General features: G+C 37.1%; 1 protein-coding gene across 4 annotated transcripts; it reads left to right on the forward strand.

Moving 5' to 3' along the window:
• The first annotated feature begins 741 nt into the window (after nt 1-741).
• LOC114473111 (guanine nucleotide-binding protein G(q) subunit alpha-like) lies at nt 742-17,720 on the forward strand. 4 transcript variants are annotated; one of them, XM_028462514.1, is made up of 7 exons: nt 742-1,255; nt 4,761-4,945; nt 11,867-12,021; nt 12,197-12,282; nt 13,831-13,960; nt 14,349-14,502; nt 15,995-17,720. In XM_028462514.1, the coding sequence occupies exons 1-7, from the start codon at nt 1,120-1,122 to the stop codon at nt 16,205-16,207; spliced, it is 1,059 nt and encodes a 352-aa protein (XP_028318315.1). In that variant the 5' UTR covers nt 742-1,119; the 3' UTR covers nt 16,208-17,720. The 4 variants fall into 4 exon arrangements, with proteins under 4 accessions (XP_028318315.1, XP_028318313.1, XP_028318316.1 ...); XM_028462512.1 differs by having other exon boundaries at nt 743-1,255; nt 12,197-12,325; XM_028462515.1 differs by having other exon boundaries at nt 746-1,255; nt 16,017-16,206.
• The last annotated feature ends 4,212 nt before the right edge of the window (nt 17,721-21,932 follow it).

The following is a 21,932-nucleotide window of genomic DNA, read 5'->3' on the forward strand; positions in this document are numbered from 1 at the left end:
AATTGACTTAGCTTCTTATTATGATTTAGTATCTTTTAATTATGACTTAGCATCTCATAATGATGACTTGGCATCTCATAATTTAAAGATAACTTCTCATAATGATTTAGCATGTCATAATTATAACTTAGCATGTCATAATTATGACTTAGTATCTCATAATTGACTTAGCCTCTCATAAGATAGTTTCTCATGATAATGACTCAGCGTCTCAATTATGACTTAGTATCTCATAATTGTGACGTAGCATCTTATAATTAAAAGATACCTTCTCATAATTATGACTTAGCGTGTCATAATCATGACTTAGTATCTCATAATTATGACTTAGCCACTCATAATTATAACAGTTTCTCATGATATTGACTTGGTATCTCATAATTATAACTTAGCATCTCATAATTAAATGATAACTTATAATTATGACTTAACATGTCATAATTATGACAAGTTTTTTTGTGATAGTTGTTTTTATTGGAGGGAATTGACTTTCATAAAATTGCGACTATTTTTCTACAAAACTGATATTTAAAAAAATAAAATGTGTAATTACATATTTTAGAACCAGTCACCATAAAGTTTATTTTTCTATTTTTCATGCTCAATGACGTCACACTCCTCCTTAGAATTTGGCCTGAGAAGACACTGTATTACATTAAAACCAGCTGCTGATGTCACTATTGCAAGCATCCATAGTTTACCCGTCAATAAAACACTACCTGCTTCCGGTAATGACTGATTAAAGGCCAAACGACTTCCCGACACGGCTCGCCCCCCCGTCACGTGCTGCTATTCCCGCTGTAATGTGTACATAGCCGGGAACAGCGCGAGGAGGAGGAGGGAGCCAACGGTAACACCGGCTTCACTCTCAGTAACTGTCCCGGACACAGCAAAGCTACATTTAAGGAGGACTTTTGCTTTTGTGACCAAGTCCAACTTATTCCACCATATTCCACAGCTTCCAGGGTTTCTACTCGGCTTATTTCCCTCTTCTGTGTGAAGGAATAAGGTCACTAGCTGTTTCTTTTTTAGAAGCTTCTACAGGTTATTATTACCTGAACAAGGCTCCACCGCCTCCTGTGTTTGACCCCCAGAAGGAAGTGTTTTTACCGGGTAGGGATGACTCTGAGCTCCGTGGGGACGTGTTGCCTCAGTCCGGAGGCCAAAGAGGCTCGAAGGATCAACGATGAGATCGAAAGGCAGCTCCGGAGGGACAAGAAGGACTCCCGACGGGAATATAAGCTGCTCCTGCTCGGTAAGAGGCTCAGTGGTGGTGGTTGATGGTGATACCGAGAAGAATCTGTGGGAAAAAACCCAACTCTGTTGAAACTTATTATCATGCAATTATCAAAGAACATTATCATCTTTTTATGTTACTTAAGTACTGTTTTTGCTCATTTCTCCATTATCTTGTATTTTATTGCTGCTGTAACGACCAAATTTCCCAATTGTGGGACAAACAAGGGTTCTCAACCTTGGGCTCGGGACCCTATTTGGGGTTGCGAGACATTAGAGGGGGGTCGCCAGATGCCTTCAAGAAACTAAGAATATTATATTAAACATTTTCTGCACCTACACCAAACTTGCCATATTTTAAACCTATTTTCATCACTTTTTCTTGCCATATTTTTGCTCCTTTTAATGCATTTTTGCAACATTACTCCCGTTTCTGCCACTTCTCCATCCAATTTTAATTCTGCACATTTTTTCCACTTTCAAGACATTTTCAGCACTTAGAAACCCTTTATACCACTTTTCCACCTAATGTTGCATATGTTGAATCATTGTCACTTTTAACCTCTTTTCACCATGTTTCATGCTTATTTTTGCCGATTTAACCACATTCTAGATTTTTCATGCCCATTATTCTTTGCCAGCTAATTGTGCCTACTTATTCCAATTACATTACCCCAATTCTGAGCCAATATTGACACTTTGAACTCTTTTTCTGTCCATTTTTTGCCACTCTAATTTGCAACTTTGAACCAATTTCTGTGGTTTTTAAAATCCGATTTCACCAACTTTTCCACCATTTTTGCTCACTTTTAACCCATTTTATTTCTGATTAAAACAAGGATTTATATCTTTAAGATGACTATATATTATGGAGCAAATATTAATAAACATCCTGGATATTATTCACATAAATAAATAAATGTGGTTATCACAGATTCATTGAACAATGGACCATCATATTGTTGACTATGTATGGATGGGTCTTTAAAAGCTCCCCCCTTTATCCACCTGATAGATGTCTCCACATGACTGTTCTTCAATGTTCATGTTTGTGTTCAACCACCTTCAGGTACAGTGGGGGTCCCTGATCTCTGGAACCTTTATTTTGGTGGTTATGTGCTAAAAACGTTGGGAATCACTGCTCTAACTTATACTACTTTGTCTTATCTAATCTAGCAAACATTAAACCAAACATGGTAAACTCTTTAAAAGGTCAGAGGTCACCTTGACCTCAACTTGAACCAAATTTAACTGTAATATTAAGGCATAACAAACAAGTAAATGGTTACACATCATTAACCACATGGTTCCACATGGAAACCACAGGTTTCCAACAGTAACAAGTCACCATCAAGTTGTAAAATCTCATTCCATCAGTGTTGACATCTTTGTAGCAAAACAACAACAACAAAAACACTAAGTGTACGAGGGATTGTGTAACTTCAAATTAAATTACATCATTATTTTGTCAACGCAGGTAACAACAGACAAACATGTAGCATCAAGTACAAACATCTCCCAATGAATGTTTATCACGCTGTTGGCCAGTTGCTAAGATTTCACCATTGAGGCTAATCTTCTGGTTGTATGTTACACTCACGCTATAGTGCAGCTGTAAGGCTGTCACACCTTAAACAGAATCTCATGCTCAGCTGTTAACGCTTCACGCTATTTACATTGTCTTGCATTGATTTAGCTTGTAATAAATCCTAACTGCTACTTATGCTAACACACGAGAAAGTTGTGCGCACATTGCAACTATTATAAGTTGTAACATGATTTTTAATGTATGTACATAATTTGTGTAGATGTGATGGTTAGATTGATTTTTTTTTCTAAAGAAGATTTAAGTGTTTTGTTTTTTTTTATGTGGTAGGTGGTTTAATGCGTATTGTCTTATTTGCCTGATTGGTTAAGTTTTTTGCTACGTTGTTTCTAAATCTAGTGGGGTTTTTTTTTTTTTCTGATTCTGCTTAATTAATTAATTAATTGATTAATTAATTTTACAATTTTCTTATCAAAACAAATTTTGTCATCTCACTAAAAAGTCCAAATCAGTTTACCTGAATTCGAAGAGTGTGATTATAGTCTGAGACCAGCCGACCAAAAGCATGATGTGACAAGTCTCAACAGAACCTCTTTATCCAACGTAGACAGTTCTGCAGCTGTTTTTGACCCTTTTGTTGGGTTCCCAAACTTCTTAGCCCACGACCCCAAAATAACGGCTCCAGAGACCGGGGACCCCCACTGTACATGAAGGTGATTGAACACTGAAGAACAGTCATGGTGAGACAGGGTCATCTATAAGAGGGAATAAAGGGGAGAACTTTTTGGGGTCCATCCATGAAGTCAGTAAAATGATGGTCCATTGTTCTATGAATCTGTGATAACCACATTTATTGATCTGAATAATATCCTCTGTTATCCAGGAAGTTTATTATTATTTGCCTCATAGTATATAGTCATCTTAAAGATGTAAATCCTTGTTTTAATCAGGAATAAAATGGGTTCAAAAAAGGTGGAAAAGGTAGTGAAATTAGTTAAAAGTTGCAAATTAGAGTGGTCAAAAACAGAGAGAAAAAGTGTTCAATATTGGCTTAAAAGTGGCAGAAATGGGGAGTTGGGGTGATATAATTTAAAAAGTAAGAACTATTAGTTTAAACTGGCCAATAATGGGAATGACAAATTGTGAATGTGGTTAAATTGGGAAAAAAATAAGCATGAAATATGGTGAAAAGAGGTTAAAGGCTCGGGTTAGACCGATAGGGATTTTTTTTAGGGCTGTTACCGATACCGATTTCTTTTCCCATCAACCTTAGCCAATGACCGATACAGACTGCTGATTTTCTTGAGCCGATATTTGGAGCTGATACTATTTTTGCTCCCTGGATTTACGTCATACAAATTACAGTGATGATAACAAATGGTACGAGTCTCAATTTTGAAAAAAAGGAACATTAACATAAACAGGTGATGTAGAATAAGAAAAGTAAAAAATATTTCTGTTCTCTGCACATAATGTGGATCGGCGAACGCATCGGCCGATGCCGATACACGTAAAAGACACAAAAAAATCGGCCGATAATATCGGCCGGCCGATGTATCGGTCTATCACTAGTTAAAAGTGAGAATAATGGTCAACATATGCAAAGTTAGGTGGGAAAAGTGATGCAAAGGGTTCATAAGTCTTGAAAGTGGGAAAAAATGGGATTGCATTAAAATTTGATGGAGAATGTAGCAAAAATGCATTAAAAGGAGCAAAAATATGGCAAGAAAAGGGATGAAAATATTAAATATGGCAAGTTTGGTGTAGTTGCAGAAAAAGGGTAAAAATAAGCAAAAATTGGCTCAAATTGTTCATGAAATATTCTTAGTTTCTTGAAAGCATCTGGCGACCCCCCTCTACCAGTGTATCGTGACCCCAAGGTTCAGAACCCCTGAGTGATGGATTGTGTTGTTGGAGATTTTTAAAAGTTCTTTAAGCTACAAATAAACACTTCATTTGTGTATCTGTTGGTGAGCAGGAACCGGTGAAAGTGGGAAGAGCACGTTCATCAAACAAATGAGAATTATCCACGGTCATGGATACTCGGACGAGGACAAGAGGAGCTTCACCAGGCTGGTGTTCCAGAACATCTTCACAGCCATGCAGGCCATGATCCAGGCCATGAGCACCTTCAACCTACACTACAAGTACGAGTGCAACAAGGTCGGACACACACACACACACACACACACACACACACACACACACACACACACACACACACACACACACACACGTGTCTCACTCTTAGTGTTTAGTTTTCTAACCCTGCAGCTAATAAAGGACATGGACATGGCAGGTATGTAAAGACACGTACCTGGTACTCTTCAATCAAACATGCGGTAAAAGCAAGGCGGCCATTAAACAAACAAGGAATCCAGCCCTTCACACTCCATGACAGGAACTCATTAAACACACAAAGCTATAAAGCTGCTGGCTCATACAACAAGTTCAACTTCCAGTTTAGGATGATAACCAGACCAGGGCCTTTGTCAGCGATAATTCCTGTCCTAGTCAGCATGTGGAGTTGGTGTTCCAGTGGTGCAAAGAGTACTGATAGATCTTACTGTACAAGTACCATGGTCGGGGTCAGTTACATTTTTCAGTTACAATTATGTTTTCAATTACAATTCAATTATGTATACAGTTGCCAGCATTTTTTCTCAGTTACAATTCAATTGAAATTATTTTTTTTATTCTCAAAGTCAATTACAATTACGTTCTCAATTACTAGAGTTCAATCACAATTAATCCCAATTATTGAGCTTGAAAAAAAAAATAACCTAATAAAAGTGAACCTTCCTCTTGTGTTAGCTTACTGTTAGCATCGCTAATGATAACAGTTCCTCAATCAGCTGTAAAATACACTAAAAACAAATATCTATCATCTAATTTATTTCATATCTATTGGTTACATTATTAGGCTTCCTAATCAATAAAAATGTAGGTTTTAATATTTTTGGTGTGGACATCTGAGGCTTGTTTTGTGTCAGTATACCCCTAGATTTAAAGTTGTTTAATGATAAAATGTGGGAATGCTTGATATGAAACACATTTTAATAATTGTTAACTACATATGTGTACATATAGAACTGTAACATGGTTCCCCAGTTTTGCGTTAAATAACAATTGACAATTGTTTTGGAATTTTCATGACAATTACAATTACAATGTAAATAATTTAAACTCAATTACAATTTAATTAGAATTATGACAGCAACAGATTTTTAAAAACAATTATCAATTATGCGATTACAATTATAATTTGAGCCCAAACCTGACAAGTATTGTTACTGGATTGAAATGGTACTCGAGTACAAGTAAAGTAAAAACTTCCTTCTCCTAAATCATGATAAGATGGAGGTGATTGTCTTTGGTGGTAACAAGAAAAAGATATATTAGTATCTTGAGTCTCGATCTTTAAAAGCTAACGACCAAGTGAAAAACCTGACATTCAGCAGTCACATCAAATCTATCACAAAAACAGACTTCTACCATCTACTCTACTCAACCCAAATTTATTTATATAGCGCAAATTACAACAAAGTCATCTCAGAGCGCTTAACAAAATATGAAGTCTGTAGTTTGAAAGAACGAACCCAACAAGATCCACATGAACAAACATTTAGCAACAGTGGGAAGAAAAAACTCCCTTTTTTTTTTTTTTTAATAGGAAGAAATCTCCAGCGGAACCAGGTTCAGAGGTGGCAACCATCCGCTTTGACTGGTTGGGTTAGTGAACAGAAGGGCAAACAGGATAGGATAGAAGGATAGAACATCCGAGTGTTGAGCCGCGAACCATTGATCAGGAACCGTCAGCTCCAACATCAAGACACCTGAAAAGAAAAGAGAAAGGAGGGCGAGGAGAAGGCACTGTCTGCAGGAAAAAACATGATACACTCGTTACTAGTGGTTAGGATAATATTAATATTAAACATCGTGCGGCCTCCCACAGGCTCTGATGCACATGTAGTGATCTTGATGATCTAAAGAACATCTCCAGTGAAAGGTTTAATGATTCAGAAAGATCAGGAGAAACTGGTCAATGCTTTTATCTCCAGCAGACTGGACTATTGTAATGGTCTTCTGTCAGGAATCCCCCAAAAGAGCATCAAACAGATGCAGCTGGTTCAGAACACTGCAGCTCCGGTCTGAACCAGAACAAAGAGGTCAGAGCGCATTACTTCAGTCTTTACACTGGCTCCCAGGCAGCCTCAGAATAGACTTTAAAGTTCTGCTGCTGGTGTATAAATGTGTGAAACAATTGCAGAGCTACTGATATGTGCGCATACGCAGTGTTCAAACAAGAGTGTGGAGAAAATGTAAGAAGCCATATGATAGGCTGAAAGCAAACACACCTGATTGGCTGATGAATCTGTCAATCACTTTTATCAGCCAATGGTGACGTTCATTGACCCGCGACGTCAGGGCAGTCTCAAAATTCACAGATTTCTCTCACAAATACACAGAGGTTTCACAGCACAGAAGCAGTTTGTAAATGCACATTCAGCAATTTGCATCATCTGTGGATTTATATTACAAGTGTGCCTCAAAAATAATATTTGTGAAGTAGAGTGAATGCATTTCAGAATTTATATTACAAGTTTGCATAAAATATATATTTGCGAAACAGATCGTGTGCATTTGTGAATTTGAAATACAACTGTGAAACAAATATATATTTGTGAACCAGTGTGTGTGCATTTGCGAAACAGATCGTGTGTATTTGTAAATCTGAAACAGAAACTGTGAAACAAAGCATGTGCATTCGTGAAAAACCCTGCAAGAGTTCATTCATTATGATACTGTTCTGATTCCATACTTTCGGTCATAGGACAAAGTACAAGTACCCATAAAAGCAACTCTATTACAGTAACATGAGGACTTTTAATGTGTTACTTTCATTTCTGTCGGCGTTCCACTGGACTTCCACTGAATTACTCTTACAGTTACTTTAAAATGCTGAGGTTCTACTTCTCAAAGAGATGAATAAAACATCCGCTGAGTTAAAACAATTGTCAATTTAATTAATTTTGTAGACCAGGGGTTCTCATTCTTGGGGTCAGGACCCCATTTGGGGTCGCAAGACACTTGGAGGGGGTCGCCAAGTGCCTCCTTTAAATGCATTTTTGCTACATTACTCCCATTTCTGCCATTTCTCCATCCAATTTCAATACCTTTTCTGCACATTTTTCCACTTTCAAGACTTTGTCGTCACTTCTAAACTCTTTCCACCACGTTTCCCACCTAATGTTGCATATGTTGACACATTATTTTGACCGAATTCGCGATTTGTCATGCCCATTATTTGCCAACTAATTGTTCCTACGTTTTAAACTACATCACCCCAATCCGCCCTTCCCCCCATTTCTACCACTTTTAAGCCAATATTGACACTTTGAACCCTTTTTACCGCTTTTTCTGTCCATTTTTGTCCACTCTCATTGGCAACTTTTAATAAATTTCTGTGGTTTTTAACATCCCATTTCAGCACCTTTTCCAATATTTTTGGTCACTTTTAACCCTTTTTAAAAACTAAAACAAGGATTTACATCTTTGATGACTATGTACTATGGTACAATGCCTTTTCTGCAAATTTCTTCCACTTTCGAGACATTTCCGGGACTCATAAACCCTTTCCACCACTTCTCCCACCTATTGTCGCATATGTTTACCCATTATTGTCACTTTTAACCTCTTTTCCCCATATTTCATGCTTACTGTATTTTTTGCCAATATAATGCATTCATGATTTGTCATGCATGCCTATTATTTGCCAGTTTAAACTAATTGTTCCTATTTTTTATATTACACTAAAAATTAAATGTGGTTATCACAGATTCATAGAACAATGGACCATCATTTTACTGACTTTATGGATGGGCCACAAAAAGCTATCCACTTTATTCCCCCTTATAGATGGACCTGTCTCTACGTGATTGTTCTTGTTTTCAGTTTATTTAGTAATTATTAATGGTGCACCAGTGTTATTAAAAATTGTCCCGAAAGAACAGAAAAATAAACAAAGTGTGATTATCAGGAGAAGCCAAATATGTTATGTAACATACAATGACTTCCTCCGTTTGGATCCTGCCAAAGTTTCCAGCCACAGCAGCAGCTTGAGTATAAATAGACAGTAATGGCTCAACCATAAATGGCCGTTCATCGACTCCTCACAGCTTGTGTGTAAGTGTTTTCTGATTGGTCGAGAGCACCATGGATCCACACAGTGCGCCAAAGAACTATTCACACAAATTCAGAACAGAAGAAGGTGAGACGGACCGCTGAGTTTCTAATTGGTCTGGATGTTGTTTTTTTTTTTAACATTTTCAGTCGGGCTTTTTTTTTTCTTCTTTTTTTTTTTAAAGCTCATTAAAATTTTAATGAGAGTAAATGAATACTTTATCACCAGTGTTAGTGCAACATGTGAAAAATGTGTCCAGTGCAATGATTTTTAGAGGTTATGGAACAGAAAGTCCTTATGTTATGAACTGTTCATTATGTCTGCACATTAATTTGATAACGTGCGTCGTATGTCACTAATGTAGTCAGCGACATGAGATTTTTATACCAAGTTTTTTTTAATCTCTGTAATGACTCATTCCGTATTATTGTAACAATGCCATGAACAGGAAGTAAAACAGTTAATGATAGAATGTTGACATTACATGTGATCACATGCCTTGAAGCAGGTCAACCATCTGTGGCCTAACATGTGTATTTAGTCATAAAGTCAGGTAAACGATTCACTTTTCTAAGGAAAGTTACACATAAAGCCTAAGGCTAAGGGGCAGCTAAGGGTTTTGCATGTGCTTCAGAAGCTTAGTAGCAATTAGCATTAGCATTGTTTAATAATTGTCCAAGGCTGTGTTCGAAATGGCACACTAACTCACTCCACATTAGGTTATGATGAGGATGAAGTATACTTCCAAGTTTGTCAAGATGCATTTGGAACCTACGACGACAAAAACCTGAATCACACTGAGGCTAAATGTCTACGTTGATTCTCCACCTTTGAAAGTTCTGAAAACATTTTAAGCAAGAAAGTGGTCATTTGATCCATAACGATCGATAGCGCTTCGAAATGATTATTGTTGTAATTTGCGCTATAAAAATAAAGTTGAATTGAATAAAACTCACAGAAACACATTTAATTCCGACATTAAAAGATTCCATATTGTTCGCCATTGTGCTACTGATGAAACCTCAGGTTAACTTCAAAACAAGAGCCCTATTTACAAAAGCACTAAAAAACTAATGGAAGACAAGAAGAGATGCTTTGGTTTTGAAAAGGGGATGTTTGATTTTTAGCTTGGAGTTGGTCCCAGGATGATTTTACATTCCCTGAATGTCTGCTAGCAATGCATTATGAGGCGGTTGAGTATGACTACTGTAGACACCTAAAAAATGTCCTCATAATATTATACATCCAGGTATTTCTCGCCTACTCAATCTTTTCATACGGCCCAAGTCATTGTGTGTTTGAAGGTGTTAGGGAAGCAGATTTAATGACAAGGCAGTTACGCTATTATTACGTCCAACCAAAATCTTCTCCATGTACTGTATATCTGGAAACATAGTGTTTTCCATACATTCATTTATTTGTGGCAGCCCCTCACAAATAGATTTTGACACATTTCATCCTCGCTCTGTGAATGTAGCATGTCATTACATCTCCTGCACATTTGGTGCTGGCAATATGTATCGCTTCCGCCAATAAAACCAAAGAAGATGATGTTGCAGAAGCGGGAGACGACGCCCAAAACTATGGTATTATCTTCCTTAAAGAGCAACTAAACCCCAAACCCACTTTTTTCTGCTAAATGCATATGTACTTGGGTATTAGCTCGTGCTGTAAATTAATCCTTGTTTCACTCTTCACAGTTTAGTTAAAGTATTTTAATTTTGAGTATTTAGTTTTAAAATGTCAGTCACTGGCCTCTAAGTGACTGCCTCTAAATTACAATTGAATTTTGCTATTTGCTGAAGTGGATTCTATAGATTCCCCTGTGTCATAACTTTCACTGTTGGCCCCGCCCCTCCTATAAAAGTTGAGAGGCGGGAGAAGGGTTTCCTCCAATCACAGTCCACTGAGCATTGATTGACAGTTTAATGAGGAAGTCCACTGTAATCCGTGTGAAACAGTCGCTGTAGTGGTGTTGTTTTTGTCTCTGTGCTTCTATAAAGAGCAGATTCTGTGCTAATCACAGGGTTCATCAAGCTGTGTGTATTTACAGACACATCTATGCTATGAGTGTATTCCCGTCTGTCTCTGCGTGTGCGCATGTGCATAAACATGAACTCATGCTGTTTGTAGTGTTAGCCGACAAGCTAACCACTTAATGTGTGTCGAGCTGCTGCTGCCAGTTGGGCAGTTCAGTTCCCTCATTTATTTATTCAACCTTATTATTACCCAAAATGTGGAAGGGGGACATAGGTTTGAGCTCTGTGCGTCCGTCCGTCCGAGTTAAGGGGGACAGCTTTTCTCAGAAACTGTTTAAGATAGGATAACCAAATTTGTTGTGTGGCTTCAGGCTATCAATACCTTGATGGAGTTTGAAAATGAGAAGTGCGTAATTATTTTTTATGGAATTATTGCCCTTATTCTGTGTTTTTACTCTGTTCGAGGTATCTTCAAAGGGGACAACTATTCTTAGAAAATGTTTAAGATAGTTAGTAATTTCTTATACTGATGTGATAATATTTTCTTATGTATACATCTATGTTAGATTTAGGACATTTAGGAAAAGGTTGTGAGTTATAATGACAACCAATCTGGCGGGGGATCTTGATGACTGTCTTCTTGTTTTATTTGCCTATCTTTTTTAAAAAATAAGTACATTTCATTTTATTTAAACTTTGGCGCTGTGGGAAACACCAATATTTTCTACTTAATGTCACATGATGTCTTTATTTTTCCTGTTGGTTTTTAAAGACAACACACTGAAACAATTGTCCACCTTAAAGTATACTTTGTACACTGTGGTATCCCTCTACTTCTCCAGAGGTTCCTCATTAGTCATTATTACACACTAAAATCAGCTTGTTTCTGTAAATTGTATAATATATAATCATTGTTTCCAGGCCAATGCCAGCATTATCAGTAGAGTGGATGTGGAAAGGGTAACCGTGCTACGGGACCCGTACACGGATGCCTTGAAGAGCCTGTGGAGTGATCCGGGGATTCAGGAATGTTACAGTCGGAAGAGAGAATACCAGCTCTCGGACTCTGCCAAATAGTGAGTGCGAACAGATGCTAGTGACTCCTCAGATGTCAGTAAATGGTTTGTGCTTCCTCTGAAATAAATGTTTGCAATAAAAGTGTATTTAGAATATAGAAACAATGCTGATGTTGCATCAGTTATTTCAGGATTCAGAATCGTTTGATGAAGTTTTCTCCTCTGCCGTTATTAGCTATCTGAACGACTTGGACCGTATCGCTGATCCGTCTTATCGGCCAACACAGCAGGATGTGCTGAGGGTCCGAGTGCCCACCACAGGTATCCTGGAGTACACCTTTGACCTGCAGAGTGTGGTGTTCAGGTGAGGGCGTCAGTTATTTCTGTCCAAAACACAGATCTTCCTCCAAGCCAGACATTTTTATCTAACAACGTGATCTAATGCTGCGTTTCAAGAAACTCAGAACTCTGGATTTTCCACCTCTTATTTGAAAAAGTGACTTGGAACGCCATCTAAAATGAGAGCTCCTTCTCTGTAAAGTCTGGAAATCTAGTATTCTAGCGCTCAGCCATGTTTGACATATTCTGACGTGCTGTTGCTGTACTCTGTTGAATTCATAGATTACCTGGAATGCAGGATTACATCTTGATTGGCTACATTCCATTCCTCGTCATAAATCACGGGGTCACAAGTCAGGAGTCGTTGACTTTTCCCCACACACATAAACAAGTTAATATTAATTAATATATATTAATATTGTCAGCCCCGACTCGTCTCAGAGCCGATTATTGGGACAAATGCACTCTTAACACACCTCAGACTACAGGATAATCTGATCAAACATAAAATAATCGACAAAATTGACATCCTCTGGCTGGTGGAGTGCGCATGCATTCAGCATTCAGGGGGTGCGACTTTTCAATGAACATTTTAAGCTGAATTTTGGATTTATTTTAGCAGGTCCAAAATGCAGCTTTCTAAACCTTTACATTACAGAAATGAGAAATAATAATAATTAAAAAAACAGAAAATTTGTCTCCAACTTTTGCAGTCCAATTGTTTTTCATCAACAAACATTTGTTACACATTTGTATTTGTTTTTCTTCATTGGGAGTTTTTTTTTTAATGTTGTATCGTTAGTATTTTCAGCCCGATATCGTGTCGTGAGATAACTATTTCATTACACTCCTAATTATCTAGCATTTGCCATCCTTGGTCTAGAAGGGGAAAATCAGACAAAAACCGACTGATTGTTTTTATTTAAGAATGTGCTAAAAAAAAATCTAACATCATTATTTCATTCTTGAACTAAATGTAACTACCCTTTGCGTTCAAAATAGCATGTGTTAATTAAAGTTCCAGCTTCTACAGGGTTTTGCTGGATGGATGAGTTTCCTTTGCCATTTCAACTTTGTACATGAGGTTCCTCTTTTACTCCACAGCAGGACAAAGGCCATAAACAAGCAGGCATTTTTTATTACAAAAGAACCTGCACATAAAGGCCAAAAGGTCCAAAATGTTATGCTATGACCCTCACTTCATTGTTGACTTTGACGTTTTTGAGTTTAAGCCTTCTTACAAAACTTTAGTTGATTTTCTGGATTTTATTTATACACTGGAACCCTTTTCATTTAGTTACAGTTGACTATTTTGAGAAAAGTACACCGATTTTGCACACAGACATTGCATCTGATCATGATTGTTTTATTTTTTAAGAGTATTTTTTGTGTTTTTTTTTTGTTGCCAAAATGTCATTAATGTTGGATATAGTTATAGTAATCTTGTCTTTGTTTGCATGGAGGTGTGCTTAGAAGAATGTAAGGAATGCACGTGTATAGGGGACAATTCTTCTCCCTCTGTGTCTGCAGGATGGTGGATGTGGGCGGTCAGCGATCCGAGAGGAGGAAATGGATCCACTGTTTTGAAAAAGTCACCTCCATTATGTTCCTGGTTGCGCTCAGCGAGTACGATCAGGTCCTGTTTGAGTCTGTCAGCGAGGTGAGAGTCAGCTGCTGCCTGCAGAACAATATCTGATTTAAAAAGACTCTGAAAAGGACACAAAGGGCCACTGTTGGCTCTGTCTAATGCTGAAAACTGTTCAGTGGAAATGTTGACCTAAATTTCTCACGTCCAGCACTGGTCTAGTATCTACAGTCTCTCCCTCTCCCTCTCACTCTCTCTCTTTCTCTCTCTCTTTCTGGTCACGCTTTTGAACCTCATCCCTTTTCTTCTCTGAGGCAGTGCACATCATTTACCTGCAGAGGGAGCTCTTTAGTCACAATGTTTGGCAGAAGGCACCTCCCGTTTAATTTGATGAGATTACAGTCAGTTAAACTCTGCTCTCTCACAGTTTGTCCAATTTCATGTTTCTGCTTTGTTCTGAAAGAACCGAATGGAGGAAAGCATGGCCCTGTTCAAGACCATCATCACCTACAAGTGGTTCAAAAAGTCCTCAATCATCCTTTTCCTCAATAAAATCGATTTGCTGGAGGAAAAGATCATGTATTCCCATCTGGTCGACTACTTCCCTGAGTATGATGGTAAGGGAGAACTCAATTTCACATAAAAACATGCAACATATTATTTAGATATCTGCATATTTACCTGTAGTTTTTGTATACCATCATTGCCTATAGATATTCCATCCTTTAAATGGAAACCATGTCTTAAGCATAAGCAGTTGGTTTTTTTTTTCAACTAAATCAAAAATGTAAACCGCAGTGTTAGTTTTGCTGTCTAAAACTTTACGTCATAGTCTTCTTCTCATACATTTTTTGAGACTATGGCTGTGTTGGAAATGTCATACTTAAAGTACTATTCATGCTAAGTCTGACGTGAAAATGTAGTGCGTTCACATTATACAGTATAAAAAAATGTCCCTGTATCAATTTTTTTAAAGTATGCACGGTGGGCACTCTAGTCATACTCAACCATCCCATGATGCATTGCGAGCGGAACGTGAAATTGTCCTGGGACCAGCTTCAAGCTAAAAATTAAACATCCCCATTTCAAAATAAAAGCATCTCCTCTTGTCTTCCATTAGTTTTTTAACGCTTTTGTAAATAGGCTCTTGTTTTGAAGTGAGATTGTGTTTACGAACATAATACGAGTCATGTGGGGATTTGATTGATAAATGGTAATTGAGTCTTTTAAAAAAAACACACACTACTGCATTATTGTTTAGTTGACTTCATCTAGCTTACTAAAACTTTAATGTGATTTGGTTGACTAAAAGTGGACTAAAACTGAAATAGTCCTGAGGTGAATTTCGTAAAGGAGGGTTAACAAACTCTGAGTCTATCCGTAAACACTGAAGCATCATACCCCGCGATGGGGAACTCTGGGTTTCTGATTCCATAACAGCTGGTATGAAGTGGGTCAATCAAGTATGTAAATCTTGGGTTACTTTCGTGCACGCTCACAATAAAAAGCCATCATCAATGGAGCAGAGATTACTCGAGCTACCATGGCAACCACCCAGAAGAGAGTGATTTATTCATCCCAATGGGTGAAATAAGCCAGTGTTTGTGGAATATAACCCTGTTCACACTTCAGTAACTATAGTCGCTTTTTGGTTGCTTCATTGCATCATCGTGGCAGGGACGTGACAACCATTTAATAATATTAATAAAATGCGTCTGAGGAGACATGACAGCCGCAGAGGACTCCTGCATAGACAGCCCTCCCACTACAGTGGCTATAAAGACAGTGAAGGCAGCTCAGCATTGCGTCATTTATGTGGATTTTTAATGTAATGTAGTCACCAGAGTCATGTTGAAGTCCAAAAAAGACTGAGCCTGGGATCGAACTCCTGACCCTACATTCTCAAGAGCGAAGCCATAACTCGTTACACCACAGTGGTGGTCAGTGGAATCGATGGCACTGTGAAACCTGTTAATGAAACCCTAACATAGCACAACATAGTCATTTTGACATCACGCTTAGTATGAGTAGTACGTTAGCATGCAATTTTGAACACGGCCTATGACTAAAACTAAATGAACACTAGTAAACTGGATATTTCTGGTTCAGTCTCCCCGTTTCCTTCCACCAGGTCCCCCGAGGGACGCCAAAGCGGCTCAAGACTTCATCTTAGACATGTTCGTCAGTCTGAACCCAAACCAGAAGAAGCTCATCTACTCCCACTTCACGTGCGCCACCGACACGGACAACATTCGCTTCGTCTTCTGCGCCGTCAAAGACCACATCCTGCAGATCAACTTGGAAGTGTTCAACTTGGTTTAAAAAAAATAACACACACACAAAAAGTGGTGAATTGAATTTGTTGCCTTCCAGCTGGCGTTCAGAGGGAGCTCTGCAGAGGTTGAGTTTGCTTCGTGCTGTGGCTGGAGTCCATAACCCAGCGCAGGAAATGGAGAAACAACACAGCTGGTCGTCAGCGTTTCTTGTTAAAATGGACATTTCCAGCTTTTATTGAGTGTGACTATTAGAATGCTGCCTTTGGGGAGGAGCATGATGGAACACACACGCACGCGCACACACGCACAGAGAGAGAGAGAGAGAGAGATGTATGGGTTGAACAGCAAACGGATGGATGATAAGGAAAACAGGTATGTCAGTGTGTGTAGAAGCCTGAAATGACTTGTAATGTACTTGATTTCTTCTTCAGGGAATCAGGAAGTGAATTTAGACTCACTTTGATGTCACACCTCACTCCACTAACGCGACTCGTCTTTCTTTCTTGTGTGAGTTGAAAGCATCAGAATAACTCTGAATCTTTTTGTATTGAAATATTTTATCAATAACACTACTGACGAAGGCACTTGGTACGTTTTGTAAAATCCTCTTTTCTTTGTCGGCTTCATTCGGACTTGAATCATCATTGAAGCACTTTCTCGCACAACAGAATTCTTTCTGAATTTGTTGCAACACAGTTCATAATTGTGTATTTTTTTTAAGTTCAGGGACTGTTTGAGATTGAATGTTTTGGTAAGCTTTTACGGTACGTTTTAAAGATTATTTGTACATCTGTGTGTTTGCATGTTGGACATTTTCCTACAGTCTTTATTTCATAGAAATGTAGCTCTAGCTTTGGAATTGTAACACAATTAGTGTTGAAACTTTCACAGTTTGTTAAAGCTGCTGAAGACAAACATTTGTACAAGATAAATTCACAGCGTAGGCCACATAGATCAATATATCGAAGATCATTTGCTTGAAAAAAATATGCAAAAGGTTGAAATTGAGTTTGTTTTCAGCTCCACTGTTTATCGGAAAGGTTTCACGCGTTGCATTGTGGGATGTGGAGCCGCAGAGATGGATGCATAAGTGTCTTTACTTCATTCCAATATCACAGGTAATTAATATCGAGAATAAATTAGAACAAAACTATAAAAACACTTCTATGCATCTGACTCCACATCCCACAATGCAAAGCGCGACAATGTCAACAAGCGTGTTTACTAGGGTTGGGCATTGCCATGAATCTGACGATACAATTCACAATTTGCATGTCACGATACCATTTATCCCAATGCTAAACAATACGATATATAACGCAATTACAAATTTCAAGTACAAAGTTATCAAATACAATTCATTTCACTTTTTTAAACTTGCGAGAAGTAAATGGTAACTAGCTGTAATTCAAGTATGTAATTCTATGTTCATCAAACTGTCAAACTACATTTTTCAAAATTTAAAATTTTGATTCTGATTCTAAGTTCTGAAATTCTTTAAAAAAAAAAAGTCCACTATGTTTTATGAAAATAAAGTGCCATCAACTTCCAGCTAAAATGCATTGAGGGGTGAGGTAGTTTAACAAGGTCTGATAATGCGTTCACTGACACGTAATGACTGGGCGTTTACGTGCTATGCATATGTTAGTGCTATTAATTGTCTTTTTTTCTCGCTAACATGATTAAAAAAGTTGATTTGGCCATTTTTTGGATCGATATACGATAATCATGTTGTGAAATATCGCGATCTATTGCCAAATTGTTTTTTTTCTTACCCCTTTATTGTTGACAGTGAAGATAAAAACAAACTTTCAAGTGGCAATTTTAACTTTTTACGTCTTTTTTTCCCCAAGCAAATCATCTTTATTTCTGGATATGTCTGATCCAAGTCAAGGACTGTCTCCACTTTGGCCTAATGCTCCTTGTTCTTTCAGATTTTATCTGATTTTTCCATGGTCTGCATCGAGGTCAGTGTTGAAAGGTTAACCCTTTAAAGAGAGTGTCATTAAATTTTCAAAGTCATCCGGGCAATTAAAGCTGGTGCATTGTATCACTTGCATGAGTTAAAAGCTAATGAGGGTGTATCCACACTCAGTAATTGCACTAATGTTTACATGACCCCCTTTTCTTGTTGAAAACAGTGTAATTTGTACACTTTAATTAATGGGTCTATTTCACTGTCACTGCTGTATCTTTAACACAGTCTTATCTTAAATTTGATTGAAATAAACAAATATTTTAGTAGATACAGTCGTCAGCTTGTGCCTACTTGTGCGTTCGTCTGCTCACGGCCTGGAGCCGATGCTTTGGTAGTTTTTTTAGTCTTGTATACAGGGATGTATGGGATAGAGTGCAGCCATAACTTGAGGAGGACAGACACTAAGGGTAATGTGGAAGTTGTTTATGGCTGTTGCGGCGATGGATAACAAGAGAAAAGAGGCTGCGGGGAACAAAAACCTTGGTCCGGACCTTATGTAATCACGCCACTGAAATTCCCATTCCACAGCACTATATAAGTTAACATCTATAGAATAAAACAAGCATCTAAAATATGATGTTTGTATGTTATTAGACAGATGTTTGCAAGGTAGAATAAAGGGACAACCTTTCTGTTAGTCTCTTTGAAGAGATCAGGACTCAACATTTGTGGGAACGTTCCCTTAGTTAAAACTAGATAATCACAGGCCACGTAGTCTAAGCCAGTGTTTCTCAAATGGGGGTACTTGTACCCTTAGGGGTACGCAATGGCACTGCAGGGGGTACTTGAGAGAGAGAGAGAGTGGAAAATTAACAAATAAAGTGTCACTTTTGGTCCCACCCCAAGCATGATATGACCTGAAATGATAAAAACTGTAGAAATAAATCCATTCAGGAGCCACTAAATCAGTGTTTTTCAACCTTGGGGTCAGGACCCCATGTGGGGTCGCCTGGAATTTTTTAATTATTATTTATTTTTTTATATTATTAAAACCACGAAATCTTAAACAACTGTATTTCTATACTTTCATTTTTTTCTGAAATATTAATCTAGTTAAACTAAAATACAGTAAAAAAAAAAAAAAAAATCTGAGCTAAAAAAATAGAAATAAATATGATCCAACATTTTTCACATTAAAATACTGTTTCTTTTCACTTATTTACAAAATGAGATTCTTTAAAATGTGTGTTATCACTCGTTCATTCCATCATTAGGATCTATAGGTGTTTTAAAATAGTTTTCTGAGCAAAATGTTGTAGTCCCTGTCTCTTATTTCTTGGATTCAGAAATAAGGAAAACGTGGTTCTTGGGCCAAAGAAGTTTGAGAACCACTGGTCTAATTTGAACGGCATTTGAAATCTGCCTTCACACACTAACAGCTGCTGTCTTGTTTTGCTTAACATTGCATGATTATTATTATGATGTTATTCTACATCAGGGCAGGTGTTAAACTCATTTTAGTTTTAGGGCTTTAAATACGGACCAGTTTGATCTCAAGTTGGCCACAGATTTTAGGCAGAAAAAAGAGCAATATCAACATTAATGTACCCTAGTTTGCACTTCCAGGTATAAATTACATATAAATGTATATGAGAGACTGACAATATCCAAGCATTAAGTTACCTTAAGCTTAAAATCACTTACATTTCCTTGATATTATAAACATTTATTTCATTTAGTAGAATAATTTGAGGAAATTTACAGGAGTTTTTTGTTGTTTTTTTTTTTTTTCACCAATTGTGAAGGATAAAGCACAAAATCAAACCAAATCCTGAATGTTAAGCAACTGGTCAAAATTCCTTGACTTTGCTAAACATTTTCCGGAAATTTGCAATGTAATTTGCCCGAATTTTGTTTGATAATTTGCGAGAAATCTTCAGGTTTTTTAAAATAAATTGTGATTTAATATAACAGTAAATAATGTAGTACTGGAACCTCCATTGTATTTTATGGACGTCTTATATGATAGTTTTACAAAAAGTCCTGTTTTTGCTGGTTTTTTTTTAACTATTAAAAAAAAATCTTCCAGTGGGCCGGACTAGAAGCTCTGGCGGGCCAAATTTTGCCCACGGGCCTTGAGTTTGACACGTGTTCTACATAGAAATGCCACCACTAATAGCTACTCACTTACTGACTGCTACTACATAGAATGACTGTAGTACAAAAAATGAAAAAAAATCTTAATATGCAACTGAATAATGGCAGTTGAATGGAATCAGGAAACCAGTGACATACTGGCACACCACTACAGTCCTGTGACACACCATCAAACTATTTACACCTTTACAGGAAACACCTGCTGATCTCTAACAACATACTAGTGTAGAAAAACTGCTTCTTAGCTACACAGTATACTGCAACACTGAAGTTATTGAGCTAACTAACCTATGCTGGTGTCACTATAGTGCACGATCTCAATCAGATTTAGTCAACAACACTTTTTCTGCTTGAAAAACTGCTGAATCTGCACTAAAATAATGACAGTTGACACCAGGACTGTAAAGGAAAAACATTAAAGTGGACTTGATTTGACAATAAGTCCAAAAAGTGGATAAAAAATGGGAAATTTATGTTTTGATACAAAGCAAAACAGTTTTTTTACACAGTGGTGAGGGTAATATAATATATCACCCTTCAGATACATTTACAAGCCATTGATACTGATGTCTATAAAAAGTCAAATAGGTGAGTATAGTTTCTGCTGCTATGAAGCCAAATAAGGTTCTATGTCAGTGGTTCCCAAACTGTTAAGGATCGTGAATTCAATTTTTATATCACAAATTTCTGACGACCCCATAAACGTCTTTTTTCTTTGAAAAGAAGAAAAATTATTTAAAAATGTATTTTTAATTGGTAATTAAGACTGCAACAACGAATCGATAAAATCAATAATTGGCAACTAATTTAATTATCGATTCGTTGTGTCGTGGTATTTATGTCACTGATCGTGATGCGGAGCCGTTTGATTCACCTGCAGAACTTTGTGTGTTTGTACATGAGAAACAGTTTTATTTCAGCTTAAGCAGGGTTTAAATGTGCTTTACAGGTAAACTGTGTGTTTTAAAACAAAAATCAGATTAATCCATTATGAAAATAATCATTAGTTGTAGCTGTATTGGTAACTATTTTTTTGTTTTATTAATTACCAGACATTTTATGCGACCCCACATAGGGTCACGACCCCAAGGTTGAAAATCACTGTGCTATGTTAAGGTTTCATTTATTCAGAAAAGTGTTTTTTTTTTTTTTTTCAGTAAATTTACTTTGATCAAAACACATTTCAAAGTAAATCTTAAGGTTTTTTTTGTTTCAGGAAATGTGTTGTTATATATATATATATAATTTTAAAAAATAAGACAAAATTAACTTGCTGGAATTTTGTTGAATGGACTGACATGTTTTAATCTTTAAAACATCTTCACCTGTTTCCTTGAGAGAAAAATACAATTAAAATGTATAAGGTTGAAAAACACTGTTCTATGTTAAGGTTTCATTTATTCAGTCAGGGTTTTTTTTTTTTACTAAAAAATAAAAAATGGAAGACAAAATCAATTTTCTGGAATTAAAAAAAATAATGTTCTGCTAAAATATTATGGAATGGACTGTAATATTTAAAACATTTTTACCTGTTTCTTTGAGAGATTAAAAAAAAGTGTTTTTGGATATGTAAAGATGACAGAGGTGTAATTACATACAAGTTAACACCCAGTGCACACCTACTGTGCACTACAGGAATGTGCCATTACAGGTAAATGTGACACACCTGAGCTGAGCTGGATAATAGCACTAGAGA

This window comes from Gouania willdenowi, chromosome 12 (genome assembly GCF_900634775.1).
Source record: "Gouania willdenowi chromosome 12, fGouWil2.1, whole genome shotgun sequence".
NCBI classification, from domain to species: domain Eukaryota; kingdom Metazoa; phylum Chordata; class Actinopteri; order Blenniiformes; family Gobiesocidae; genus Gouania; species Gouania willdenowi.

Bases quoted from the DNA above. Each gene is read 5' to 3' on its own strand.
- LOC114473111 (XM_028462512.1), top strand. From the start codon at position 1,120: ATGACTCTGAGCTCCGTGGGGACGTGTTGCCTCAGTCCGGAGGCCAAA. The intron at 4,946-11,866 runs GTCGGACACACA...CATTGTTTCCAG, and splicing joins ACAAGTACGAGTGCAACAAG to GCCAATGCCAGCATTATCAG. The intron at 13,961-14,348 runs GTGAGAGTCAGC...TTGTTCTGAAAG, and splicing joins TGTTTGAGTCTGTCAGCGAG to AACCGAATGGAGGAAAGCAT.